The 14,369-nt window shown below is 52.9% G+C and overlaps 1 protein-coding gene across 1 annotated transcript in view; it reads left to right on the top strand.

The window, feature by feature from the left end:
- Positions 1-13,480, top strand: part of EFNB3 (ephrin B3) — a 203,028-nt gene extending 189,548 nt beyond the window's left edge. The window contains exon 5 of the mRNA XM_088464642.1: positions 9,003-13,480. Within this exon, the coding sequence (XP_088320768.1) occupies positions 9,003-9,391 (389 nt within the window). The 3' untranslated portion in view covers positions 9,392-13,480. The remainder of the gene's footprint in view (positions 1-9,002) is intronic.
- The last annotated feature ends 889 nt before the right edge of the window (positions 13,481-14,369 follow it).

The following is a 14,369-nucleotide window of genomic DNA, read 5'->3' as shown; positions in this document are numbered from 1 at the left end:
TTCTGTCTGTGTCACCCTGCAGGGGGAGGGACAGGCTCATAGCTCCCTTCTGTCTGTGTCACCCTGCAGGGGGAGGGACAGGCTCATAGCTCCCTTCTGTCTGTGTCACCCTGTAGGGGGAGGGACAGGCTCATATCTCCCTTCTGTCTGTGTCACCCTGCAGGGGGAGGGACAGGCTCATAGCTCCCTTCTGTCTGTGTCACCCTGTATGGGGAGGGACAGGCTCATAGCTCCCTTCTGTCTGTGTCACCCTGCAGGGGGAGGGACAGGCTCATAGCTCCCTTCTGTCTGTGTCACCCTGCAGGGGGAGGGACAGGCTCATAGCTCCCTTCTGTCTGTGTCACCCTGTATGGGGAGGGACAGGCTCATAGCTCCCTTCTGTCTGTGTCACCCTGCAGGGGGAGGGACAGGCTCATAGCTCCCTTCTGTCTGTGTCACCCTGCAGGAGGAGGGACAGGCTCATAGCTCCCTTCTGTCTGTGTCACCCTGCAGGGGGAGGGACAGGCTCATAGCTCCCTTCTGTCTGTGTCACCCTGTATGGGGAGGGACAGGCTCATAGCTCCCTTCTGTCTGTGTCACCCTGCAGGGGGAGGGACAGGCTCATAGCTCCCTTCTGTCTGTGTCACCCTGCAGGGGGAGGGACAGGCTCAAAGCTCCCTTCTGTCTGTGTCACTGTGTCACCCTGCAGGGGGAGGCACAGGCTCATAGCTCCCTTCTGTCTGTGTCACCCTGCAGGGGGAGGGACAGGCTCATAGCTCCCTTCTGTCTGTGTCACTCTGCAGGGGGAGGGACAGGCTCATAGCTCCCTTCTGTCTGTGTCACCCTGCAGGGGGAGGGACAGGCTCATAGCTCCCTTCTGTCTGTGTCACCCTGCAGGGGGAGGGACAGGCTCATAGCTCCCTTCTGTCTGTGTCACCCTGCAGGGGGAGGGACAGGCTCAAAGCTCCCTTCTGTCTGTGTCACTGTGTCACCCTGCAGGGGGAGGCACAGGCTCATAGCTCCCTTCTGTCTGTGTCACCCTGCAGGGGGAGGGACAGGCTCATAGCTCCCTTCTGTCTGTGTCACCCTGCAGGGGGAGGGACAGGCTCATAGCTCCCTTCTGTCTGTGTCACCCTGTATGGGGAGGGACAGGCTCATAGCTCCCTTCTGTCTGTGTCACCCTGCAGGGGGATGGACAGGCTCATAGCTCCCTTCTGTCTGTGTCACCCTGCAGGAGGAGGGACAGGCTCATAGCTCCCTTCTGTCTGTGTCACCCTGCAGGGGGAGGGACAGGCTCATAGCTCCCTTCTGTCTGTGTCACCCTGTAGGGGGAGGGACAGGCTCATAGCTCCCTTCTGTCTGTGTCACCCTGCAGGGGGAGGGACAGGCTCATAGCTCTCTTCTGTCTGTGTCACCCTGCAGGGGGAGGGACAGGCTCATAGCTCCCTTCTGTCTGTGTCACCCTGCAGGGGGAGGGACAGGCTCAAAGCTCCCTTCTGTCTGTGTCACTGTGTCACCCTGCAGGGGGAGGCACAGGCTCATAGCTCCCTTCTGTCTGTGTCACCCTGCAGGGGGAGGGACAGGCTCATAGCTCCCTTCTGTCTGTGTCACCCTGCAGGGGGAGGGACAGGCTCATAGCTCCCTTCTGTCTGTGTCACCCTGCAGGGGGAGGGGCAGGCTCATAGCTCCCTTCTGTCTGTGTCACCCTGCAGGGAGAGGGACAGGCTCATAGCTCCCTTCTGTCTGTGTCACTCTGCAGGGGGAGGGGCAGGCTCATAGCTCCCTTCTGTCTGTGTCACCCTGCAGGGGGAGGGACAGGCTCATAGCTCCCTTCTGTCTGTGTCACCTTGCAGGGGGAGGGACAGGCTCATAGCTCCCTTCTGTCTGTGTCACCCTGTATGGGGAGGGACAGGCTCATAGCTCCCTTCTGTCTGTGTCATCCTGCAGGGGGAGGGACAGGCTCATAGCTCCCTTCTGTCTGTGTCACCCTGTATGGGGAGGGACAGGCTCATAGCTCCCTTCTGTCTGTGTCACCCTGCAGGGGGAGGGACAGGCTCATAGCTCCCTTCTGTCTGTGTCACCCTGCAGGGGGAGGGACAGGCTCATAGCTCCCTTCTGTCTGTGTCACCCTGTATGGGGAGGGACAGGCTCATAGCTCCCTTCTGTCTGTGTCACCCTGCAGGGGGAGGGACAGGCTCATAGCTCCCTTCTGTCTGTGTCACCCTGTATGGGGAGGGACAGGCTCATAGCTCCCTTCTGTCTGTGTCACCCTGCAGGGGGAGGGACAGGCTCATAGCTCCCTTCTGTCTGTGTCACCCTGCAGGAGGAGGGACAGGCTCATAGCTCCCTTCTGTCTGTGTCACCCTGCAGGGGGAGGGACAGGCTCATAGCTCCCTTCTGTCTGTGTCACTCTGCAGGGGGAGGGGCAGGCTCATAGCTCCCTTCTGTCTGTGTCACCCTGCAGGGGGAGGGACAGGCTCATAGCTCCCTTCTGTCTGTGTCACCTTGCAGGGGGAGGGACAGGCTCATAGCTCCCTTCTGTCTGTGTCACCCTGTATGGGGAGGGACAGGCTCATAGCTCCCTTCTGTCTGTGTCATCCTGCAGGGGGAGGGACAGGCTCATAGCTCCCTTCTGTCTGTGTCACCCTGTAGGGGGAGGGACAGGCTCATAGCTCCCTTCTGTCTGTGTCACCCTGCAGGGGGAGGGACAGGCTCATAGCTCCCTTCTGTCTGTGTCACCCTGCAGGGGGAGGGACAGGCTCATAGCTCCCTTCTGTCTGTGTCACCCTGTATGGGGAGGGACAGGCTCATAGCTCCCTTCTGTCTGTGTCACCCTGCAGGGGGAGGGACAGGCTCATAGCTCCCTTCTGTCTGTGTCACCCTGTATGGGGAGGGACAGGCTCATAGCTCCCTTCTGTCTGTGTCACCCTGCAGGGGGAGGGACAGGCTCATAGCTCCCTTCTGTCTGTGTCACCCTGCTGGAGGAGGGACAGGCTCATAGCTCCCTTCTGTCTGTGTCACCCTGCAGGGGGAGGGACAGGCTCATAGCTCCCTTCTGTCTGTGTCACCCTGTATGGGGAGGGACAGGCTCATTGCTCCCTTCTGTCTGTGTCACCCTGCAGGGGGAGGGACAGGCTCATAGCTCCCTTCTGTCTGTGTCACCCTGCAGGGGGAGGGACAGGCTCATAGCTCCCTTCTGTCTGTGTCACCCTGCAGGAGGAGGGACAGGCTCATAGCTCCCTTCTGTCTGTGTCACCCTGCAGGGGGAGGGACAGGCTCATAGCTCCCTTCTGTCTGTGTCACCCTGTATGGGGAGGGACAGGCTCATTGCTCCCTTCTGTCTGTGTCACCCTGCAGGGGGAGGGACAGGCTCATAGCTCCCTTCTGTCTGTGTCACCCTGCAGGGGGAGGGACAGGCTCATAGCTCCCTTCTGTCTGTGTCACCCTGCAGGAGGAGGGACAGGCTCATAGCTCCCTTCTGTCTGTGTCACCCTGCAGGGGGAGGGACAGGCTCATAGCTCCCTTCTGTCTGTGTCACCCTGTATGGGGAGGGACAGGCTCATTGCTCCCTTCTGTCTGTGTCACCCTGCAGGGGGAGGGACAGGCTCATAGCTCCCTTCTGTCTGTGTCACCCTGCAGGGGGAGGGACAGGCTCATAGCTCCCTTCTGTCTGTGTCACCCTGCAGGAGGAGGGACAGGCTCATAGCTCCCTTCTGTCTGTGTCACCCTGCAGGGGGAGGGACAGGCTCATAGCTCCCTTCTGTCTGTGTCACCCTGTATGGGGAGGGACAGGCTCATTGCTCCCTTCTGTCTGTGTCACCCTGCAGGGGGAGGGACAGGCTCATAGCTCCCTTCTGTCTGTGTCACCCTGCAGGGGGAGGGACAGGCTCATAGCTCCCTTCTGTCTGTGTCACCCTGCAGGAGGAGGGACAGGCTCATTGCTCCCTTCTGTCTGTGTCACCCTGCAGGGGGAGGGACAGGCTCATAGCTCCCTTCTGTCTGTGTCACCCTGCAGGGGGAGGGACAGGCTCATAGCTCCCTTCTGTCTGTGTCACCCTGCAGGGGGAGGGACAGGCTCATAGCTCCCTTCTGTCTGTGTCACCCTGTATGGGGAGGGACAGGCTCATAGCTCCCTTCTGTCTGTGTCACCCTGCAGGGGGAGGGACAGGCTCATAGCTCCCTTCTGTCTGTGTCACCCTGCAGGAGGAGGGACAGGCTCATAGCTCCCTTCTGTCTGTGTCACCCTGCAGGGGGAGGGACAGGCTCATAGCTCCCTTCTGTCTGTGTCACCCTGTATGGGGAGGGACAGGCTCATAGCTCCCTTCTGTCTGTGTCACCCTGCAGGGGGAGGGACAGGCTCATAGCTCCCTTCTGTCTGTGTCACCCTGCAGGGGGAGGGACAGGCTCAAAGCTCCCTTCTGTCTGTGTCACTGTGTCACCCTGCAGGGGGAGGCACAGGCTCATAGCTCCCTTCTGTCTGTGTCACCCTGCAGGGGGTGGGACAGGCTCATAGCTCCCTTCTGTCTGTGTCACTCTGCAGGGGGAGGGACAGGCTCATAGCTCCCTTCTGTCTGTGTCACCCTGCAGGGGGAGGGACAGGCTCATAGCTCCCTTCTGTCTGTGTCACCCTGCAGGGGGAGGGACAGGCTCATAGCTCCCTTCTGTCTGTGTCACCCTGCAGGGGGAGGGACAGGCTCAAAGCTCCCTTCTGTCTGTGTCACCCTGCAGGGGGAGGGACAGGCTCATAGCTCTCTTCTGTCTGTGTCACCCTGCAGGGGGAGGGACAGGCTCATAGCTCCCTTCTGTCTGTGTCACCCTGCAGGGGGAGGGACAGGCTCAAAGCTCCCTTCTGTCTGTGTCACTGTGTCACCCTGCAGGGGGAGGCACAGGCTCATAGCTCCCTTCTGTCTGTGTCACCCTGCAGGGGGAGGGACAGGCTCATAGCTCCCTTCTGTCTGTGTCACCCTGCAGGGGGAGGGACAGGCTCATAGCTCCCTTCTGTCTGTGTCACCCTGTATGGGGAGGGACAGGCTCATAGCTCCCTTCTGTCTGTGTCACCCTGCAGGGGGAGGGACAGGCTCATAGCTCCCTTCTGTCTGTGTCACCCTGCAGGAGGAGGGACAGGCTCATAGCTCCCTTCTGTCTGTGTCACCCTGCAGGGGGAGGGACAGGCTCATAGCTCCCTTCTGTCTGTGTCACCCTGTAGGGGGAGGGACAGGCTCATAGCTCCCTTCTGTCTGTGTCACCCTGCAGGGGGAGGGACAGGCTCATAGCTCTCTTCTGTCTGTGTCACCCTGCAGGGGGAGGGACAGGCTCATAGCTCCCTTCTGTCTGTGTCACCCTGCAGGGGGAGGGACAGGCTCAAAGCTCCCTTCTGTCTGTGTCACTGTGTCACCCTGCAGGGGGAGGCACAGGCTCATAGCTCCCTTCTGTCTGTGTCACCCTGCAGGGGGAGGGACAGGCTCATAGCTCCCTTCTGTCTGTGTCACCCTGCAGGGGGAGGGACAGGCTCATAGCTCCCTTCTGTCTGTGTCACCCTGCAGGGGGAGGGGCAGGCTCATAGCTCCCTTCTGTCTGTGTCACCCTGCAGGGAGAGGGACAGGCTCATAGCTCCCTTCTGTCTGTGTCACTCTGCAGGGGGAGGGGCAGGCTCATAGCTCCCTTCTGTCTGTGTCACCCTGCAGGGGGAGGGACAGGCTCATAGCTCCCTTCTGTCTGTGTCACCTTGCAGGGGGAGGGACAGGCTCATAGCTCCCTTCTGTCTGTGTCACCCTGTATGGGGAGGGACAGGCTCATAGCTCCCTTCTGTCTGTGTCATCCTGCAGGGGGAGGGACAGGCTCATAGCTCCCTTCTGTCTGTGTCACCCTGTATGGGGAGGGACAGGCTCATAGCTCCCTTCTGTCTGTCACCCTGCAGGGGGAGGGACAGGCTCATAGCTCCCTTCTGTCTGTGTCACCCTGCAGGGGGAGGGACAGGCTCATAGCTCCCTTCTGTCTGTGTCACCCTGTATGGGGAGGGACAGGCTCATAGCTCCCTTCTGTCTGTGTCACCCTGCAGGGGGAGGGACAGGCTCATAGCTCCCTTCTGTCTGTGTCACCCTGTATGAGGAGGGACAGGCTCATAGCTCCCTTCTGTCTGTGTCACCCTGCAGGGGGAGGGACAGGCTCATAGCTCCCTTCTGTCTGTGTCACCCTGCAGGAGGAGGGACAGGCTCATAGCTCCCTTCTGTCTGTGTCACCCTGCAGGGGGAGGGACAGGCTCATAGCTCCCTTCTGTCTGTGTCACCCTGTATGGGGAGGGACAGGCTCATTGCTCCCTTCTGTCTGTGTCACCCTGCAGGGGGAGGGACAGGCTCATAGCTCCCTTCTGTCTGTGTCACCCTGCAGGGGGAGGGACAGGCTCATAGCTCCCTTCTGTCTGTGTCACCCTGCAGGAGGAGGGACAGGCTCATAGCTCCCTTCTGTCTGTGTCACCCTGCAGGGGGAGGGACAGGCTCATAGCTCCCTTCTGTCTGTGTCACCCTGTATGGGGAGGGACAGGCTCATTGCTCCCTTCTGTCTGTGTCACCCTGCAGGGGGAGGGACAGGCTCATAGCTCCCTTCTGTCTGTGTCACCCTGCAGGGGGAGGGACAGGCTCATAGCTCCCTTCTGTCTGTGTCACCCTGCAGGGGGAGGGACAGGCTCATAGCTCCCTTCTGTCTGTGTCACCCTGCAGGAGGAGGGACAGGCTCATAGCTCCCTTCTGTCTGTGTCACCCTGCAGGGGGAGGGACAGGCTCATAGCTCCCTTCTGTCTGTGTCACCCTGTATGGGGAGGGACAGGCTCATTGCTCCCTTCTGTCTGTGTCACCCTGCAGGGGGAGGGACAGGCTCATAGCTCCCTTCTGTCTGTGTCACCCTGCAGGGGGAGGGACAGGCTCATAGCTCCCTTCTGTCTGTGTCACCCTGCAGGAGGAGGGACAGGCTCATAGCTCCCTTCTGTCTGTGTCACCCTGCAGGGGGAGGGACAGGCTCATAGCTCCCTTCTGTCTGTGTCACCCTGTATGGGGAGGGACAGGCTCATTGCTCCCTTCTGTCTGTGTCACCCTGCAGGGGGAGGGACAGGCTCATAGCTCCCTTCTGTCTGTGTCACCCTGCAGGGGGAGGGACAGGCTCATAGCTCCCTTCTGTCTGTGTCACCCTGCAGGAGGAGGGACAGGCTCATAGCTCCCTTCTGTCTGTGTCACCCTGCAGGGGGAGGGACAGGCTCATAGCTCCCTTCTGTCTGTGTCACCCTGTAGGGGGAGGGACAGGCTCATTGCTCCCTTCTGTCTGTGTCACCCTGCAGGGGGAGGGACAGGCTCATAGCTCCCTTCTGTCTGTGTCACCCTGCAGGGGGAGGGACAGGCTCATAGCTCCCTTCTGTCTGTGTCACCCTGCAGGGGGAGGGACAGGCTCATAGCTCCCTTCTGTCTGTGTCACCCTGTATGGGGAGGGACAGGCTCATTGCTCCCTTCTGTCTGTGTCACCCTGCAGGGGGAGGGACAGGCTCATAGCTCCCTTCTGTCTGTGTCACCCTGCAGGGGGAGGGACAGGCTCATAGCTCCCTTCTGTCTGTGTCACCCTGCAGGAGGAGGGACAGGCTCATAGCTCCCTTCTGTCTGTGTCACCCTGCAGGGGGAGGGACAGGCTCATAGCTCCCTTCTGTCTGTGTCACCCTGTATGGGGAGGGACAGGCTCATTGCTCCCTTCTGTCTGTGTCACCCTGCAGGGGGAGGGACAGGCTCATAGCTCCCTTCTGTCTGTGTCACCCTGCAGGGGGAGGGACAGGCTCATAGCTCCCTTCTGTCTGTGTCACCCTGCAGGGGGAGGGACAGGCTCATAGCTCCCTTCTGTCTGTGTCACCCTGTATGGGGAGGGACAGGCTCATTGCTCCCTTCTGTCTGTGTCACCCTGCAGGGGGAGGGACAGGCTCATAGCTCCCTTCTGTCTGTGTCACCCTGTATGGGGAGGGACAGGCTCATTGCTCCCTTCTGTCTGTGTCACCCTGCAGGGGGAGGGACAGTCTCATAGCTCCCTTCTGTCTGTGTCACTCTGCAGGGGGAGGGACAGGCTCATAGCTCCCTTCTGTCTGTGTCACCCTGCAGGGGGAGGGACAGGCTCATAGCTCCCTTCTGTCTGTGTCACCCTGTATGGGGAGGGACAGGCTCATTGCTCCCTTCTGTCTGTGTCACCCTGCAGGGGGAGGGACAGGCTCATAGCTCCCTTCTGTCTGTGTCACCCTGCAGGGGGAGGGACAGGCTCATAGCTCCCTTCTGTCTGTGTCACCCTGCAGGGGGAGGGACAGGATCGTATCTCCCTTCTGTCTGTGTCACCCTGCAGGGGGAGGGACAGGCTCATAGCTCCCTTCTGTCTGTGTCACCCTGTATGGGGAGGGACAGGCTCATTGCTCCCTTCTGTCTGTGTCACCCTGCAGGGGGAGGGACAGGCTCATAGCTCCCTTCTGTCTGTGTCACCCTGCAGGGGGAGGGACAGGCTCATAGCTCCCTTCTGTCTGTGTCACCCTGCAGGGGGAGGGACAGGCTCATAGCTCCCTTCTGTCTGTGTCACCCTGTATGGGGAGGGACAGGCTCATTGCTCCCTTCTGTCTGTGTCACCCTGCAGGGGGAGGGACAGGCTCATAGCTCCCTTCTGTCTGTGTCACCCTGTATGGGGAGGGACAGGCTCATTGCTCCCTTCTGTCTGTGTCACCCTGCAGGGGGAGGGACAGGCTCATAGCTCCCTTCTGTCTGTGTCACCCTGCAGGGGGAGGGACAGGCTCATAGCTCCCTTCTGTCTGTGTCACCCTGCAGGGGGAGGGACAGGCTCATAGCTCCCTTCTGTCTATGAGAGGACGAGCACAGATGTGACCCGTAGTACAATGACGCAGCCTCTTATCAGCATTGATGTCACATCACCCACAAAAGTCTTGATATTGACACCTCTTTTGTGCTTGGCATAGTACTTTTATAGTAAATCTTAACACATTTTCTTTTTTTCCTTAGGAGATACATCCGGTAATGCCACCAAGACTGGAGAGAACGGGCCACTCCCTAATTCCCATGTACCTCTAGTCGCCGGGGCGGTTGGGGGAGCCGTCCTTCTCCTTTTGGTGTTTGGCGTGGTGGGATGGGCCTGCCACAAACGCCGGCAAGCCAAGCACAGCGACACCAGACATCCTCCCCTCTCGCTGGGCTCTATTACTTCCCCAAAGCGAGGAGGGGGCAACAACAACGGCCACGAGCCCAGCGACATTATAATGCCCTTGAGGCCTTCTGAAGGAGGTGCCTTCTGCCCCCATTATGAGAAAGTCAGTGGGGACTATGGACACCCTGTTTACATTGTACAAGACATGGCGAGCCAGAGCCCGGCCAATATCTATTACAAAGTATGAAAGAGACGCCGTCTTTGGCTTTTTTTTTTTTTCCCCCTCTGTTCCTTTTCGGAGGGCGGGGGGGCTTATTGTAGGATATGTGAAAGAGGGGCGGAGGACATTATGAAAGTAAAGGTTTCATTGCAAAGCCCCTCCCCATGTGTGTGCACCTCCACCCCGCCCGCCTTACTCGGCCTCCCCAAGACGCGAGGCGCTGACAAAAAGAGTGGAGGCTTCTAGAATCCTATGTCTGACCAGCAGCTATTGTCAAAAAAAAAAGATTACTCCACCGAAGGCTGGAGATGGTCGATGAGAAGGTCCAGGGCGCCTGTCTCTACGTAGTATCTCCCTGCCGGGGCGGGGGAGGGGGGACGTGAGCAGATTGGCCATTCTGAGGATGTAACTCGCTGGAGTCAACTTGAGTAATAGAGACGAGCAAACTACAAAAAAAAATAAAAAAGTCAGCTGTCACTGAACCAAAATGGCGGCAGTTCTCCAAGATATATATATGAATATATATATATATATTTTTTTTTTATTATTATTATTATTACTCTCCAGCCCAAAGCCTTAAATAATAGCCTAGACCATCTCCGTTCCTTCCTTCTACTGATATTTGCACAAAAGTTAAGTCACCTTTTTTTTAAAATATGGTTTCCATCTAAGATTCAGCCCCATTTGTTGTCATTCCCTCTGGTGCCTTTCGGAATATAGGAAAAAGAAGCGTCCGGCTGTTTATACCTCTAATTTTGAATTGCCACGGGTTACGTCTCATGTCACCGTAGGAGGCCAGGAGTCCTTTCTGCCGTTTATTTTCCCAAATAAATAAAATAACCTGGTTCTAAGGCAGGGAGGGGGGGGAGACATAAACACCCCCCCCCCCCCCCCCAGCTATACATAGAGATGTGTGCACCGGCTGTGTCTGCACGCTGGGACATGTTGAAATATTGCACCTCTGCTGGGAGCATGGGAGAGGAAAGCAGGGGGTGGTGGGGGGGAGAGAACGGAGCGTAATTAAGCTAGGCCCGGTATCCATGGAGACGCATGGGGACTAGTCGCTCCTCAGAGTCTCCCCCTCCGTGTCTGTGTCTCTCTCTCTCTCTCTCTCTCTGCTACGGCATTAAAATGTCGGTCGCCAGGGAGACAGGGAACGAAAATGAGCGATAAAAAAAAAAAAAGAGGAGGGGGTTGATGTAGTTTTACAGCTCAACATTAGACGGATATTTGAAGATGTCAGCTTCACAAGTAAATACACTTGATAAAAGATGGGCCCGCCAGGGCGGGGGGTCCATTTTTAGACCTGACGACGGTCTCCTAACCCCCCACTCACACAGCCCCCCGCCTTCAACTCCCCAGTTGAAATCATAGCCCTGTGAAAATGAAGCAGGCTCCATCTCCCATGCCAACCTGAGACCCTCACGCTATTGTGAAGACATATTAAAGGGATGTTACATTTACCAAATAAAGGTTCTTTTGTCCGCGGTCGTATGTACGACTGTGATAGGAAGTGACAGGTTTGGTTCAGGTCGGGATATTGCCGCTCAGTTCTTGTTACCAGGGGTAAGGTGTCATGCCCGGCTTTAAATCCTGTTAATGAATCCCACTCTTATATATGGGAAAATCCATCTAGTCTCCTCTGTGCGCTCCTTATTTACAGGGCCACAGACCCTGCTCCTGCCATTAATACGATCTGATTTTTATACTCTTCGCAAAGTTACGTTGGCATGGGTACAAACCTCCTGTGGTTTGATTTATTGCATTATTTTGGTTATCGTTTAATTGCTATACACTTAGACTAAGTGACTTAGTATAAAATTACCATAAAATTATAAAAGAAAATCGCGCATAAAAGTTCAGTTTATAGACGAGAAACTGGAAAAAAAAATTTTTATGCAGTTAGAGGGACTTTTTGTGGGGTTTATTATGGGGTTTATTTAATAATGTGGGGCCGACAGCATAGCAACCAATCCACTATTTTATCACACAAATTAAATCTGACAACTGTGGCGCCATATAAATAATAATAACTGGCTTGTTACGGTGGTTTACGCCGTATTATTACTCTTAGAAGCATTATTATTAAATAGGCCCCATTCACCTCTACTGTAATATAGTTTCATTTTCCTCCCTCATAAGGAAGAGCTAATGCTCTTTCAGACGACCTGCCTTGTAGCGCTTATATGAGAGTAGCGCCGTAGACATCCACTGCCTTCTGATTCCTAAGCCAAAAAAATGTGTTAAGTTCACACGTGCATTAATTACAGACGCGGCATAGACAAAAACACAGGAAAGGTCTGCGTTGCATATTTTCTTGTATATTTGTCGACGTCGACTTCTAATGTGCCACAAATGTCGGGAACGCAGCAATCGTATCTGTATGACCCCATGGGAAACAATATTTGTTTCGGTGGATTATTTTTATATACACTGACCGTATATATTTTTTACATCTTATTAATTTTTCCTTTTATTAGAGTGGAGACTAAACGGTTTCTTTACTTTTGTAACTTGATTTGTTTTTTAATAAATCCTACCTTAGTGCTCAGATTATATTTTTTTGGTTATATTCAAAAAATTTCATACCATATCAGCTGTTGTTTTTTGTTTTGTTTTATTTTTAAATCTATTTTTATGTATTTGGAAGAATATAAAATTTTGAGCCTAAATTTAGAAATACATCCTATGTATATATAGTTATTTTGCTTGAATTTTTTTTTTCCTGAATATTCATACAATATTTGGGTGAATTATTCTGGACAAAGAAAGTCGTTTCTCACCAGGTTTAAAGGTGTGAAAACCTCCATATTGCTTTTCTCTGTGCTAAGGTAAAATAAAGAGATACTTATAGGGGCAGAATCCATTAGCATGAGGCATCACAGGAGTATCGTGCAATGCTTTGTACCACCAAAACTTCTGTGGGACCTCAAGCTTAATTGAATCACCCCCACAGAGACCAAATAATCCGTTCCATGCCGGGGTGAAATGACCTTACCAAATTATAGAATTCTTGCTTGTCATTACTAAGGTGAATTTTTCAAATAACCATTTCTCACATATTATTGTTTCCATCTAGTATATTTTTGCTTTATCTTACAGCTATCCCCCTAAACCAAATGGCAGCCATTTTGTGCCCTGCACTAATATTCATGGTAATGCCTCTTAATATTTAACTTACAATTGCAACCAATCGACCCAACTGGGATTAGTGACATCATTAAGATGACGCGTGCCTCACTGATGTCTCTAGTTCCTAATGAATTGATAGGCAACATTACCTTGAACATCAAGTTTTCAACAACATGGGCGCTTCCATTGAGTTTTGGGTCTGGCTGTAAGTTAAATGTCTTATTTTGTGCAAATAATCAGGCCAATGCCAAACGCGGCTGTCTGTCTCCCTTTCTATTTTGTAATCTCAGGCTTCAACGTAGCTATATTGGGCTTGTGTCCATATATAATGTCTCTTTTGCCTTATCCCCCTTAAGAGCCTACATATCAGAGCACAGCTGACATGTCTCCATTTTGTAACATGCATTAGACGCTCAGGTCTTTCTGCCGGGGGAAAATCACCTACCTTGGCAGAGGTTCTACCAGTGTCATATAGATGATTGTCAACCGTGAATTCCATTACTTTCAAAATGGCTGCCCTCACATCAAGTGTCATTAACTTCATTTTATTTCTAGCATCCGCAATTGTCAGGAGGTTTGTGATGTGTTCATTAAGTGAAAGTTGGACTCCATGATTCCTAATTAAATATTGTGATCATATGAAAACAGTGTTCTCGTTGCCTTGACCAACCCCCTTCGCAAAAAGATTAAAAAAAAATTGTAAATATTTTACACATTTGTTTTTTATTTTTTTTTTGTAGAATTTTTTTGTTAAAAAAAATGCAAAAACAAAAATAGTTTTTTTTGTACAATTTTAATTTAGTATGGCGATCCTTTTGTAAAAGAAAAAGTTGTCATTAGAGATAATTTATGAACTAATTAGACTATTGTTAGCGCCTTGGAATTGTAATTAGCACATGGCTCCTTTTGAAGGGGAATTTTTTCTTTTTTTTTCTTTGCTTCTTTGTGGTAAATGAATTAAAAGTTTCATAAAAAATAAAAATAAAACAATAACCTGTGTTGTCTTTTATTTAAGAAAAAGAAATGGTAACTAGGTAAATTTAGCCAATGAGCCCATTTTTTACTCTTTTTTTGTAAATTTCATCCAAAATATTTCTACGTCCCTCTGTGGAAAACACTCTCTTCCTGGCAGCTATGTCTATTGTGGTGGCAAAAATCTATTTCCATGCACATATGAAATATTTGTAACAGGAATCATAGGGCCTGATCGCTAATGCCACCGCAGCTGCAAAATTTGTACGCAGCGGCTGTGCGAAAAATATGTAAATATAGCAGCCGCCATGATTTGTATTGAGATGCCCACAGGCGGCTTTGCAAATCCAAGCAACTGCGTACAAAAGACTCAACATTGGTCGTAGATCAGTCGATAATCGGACTCCTGAGTAACCCTATGATCGCCCAAAATGGCAGCTGAAGCTGAAACGCTGGAGCGATTTGTACTGTGTATGGGATTGCAGCCACAGGTTGAGACGCCCTGAAAACGGTCACGATACGTCTGCATTTGAAATATGGAATACAAATAATGTATTACTTAACAGACTTATATTCATTATTATAGCAATTCACTTTCATGGATTTATATTTAAATATATATGCATGCTGTGTATATATATATATATATATATATATATATATATATGTTATTAACGATAAAACATAATTCAGGTGCCTGTTTACATGATATATTTGGTGTCCCAGCATACCACAAACAAGACACAATATTTGTGTTTCCGCAGTCCTCCGTCTGTAATTGCGCGGCGCCATAATCTGTTCTTATGCCGGTCTCTGACACCTACAGGGCTCATAATGTGTTATGCACCTGCGGACCATTTTGTGCACAGCTCGGTTTCATGATATAAAGCAAACGCCGTGG

This window comes from Taudactylus pleione, unplaced genomic scaffold (assembly GCF_031769625.1).
Source record: "Taudactylus pleione unplaced genomic scaffold, aTauple2 ptg001724l, whole genome shotgun sequence".
Taxonomy (NCBI): domain Eukaryota; kingdom Metazoa; phylum Chordata; class Amphibia; order Anura; family Myobatrachidae; genus Taudactylus; species Taudactylus pleione.
This window is presented reverse-complemented; position numbering and strand designations above follow the sequence as displayed.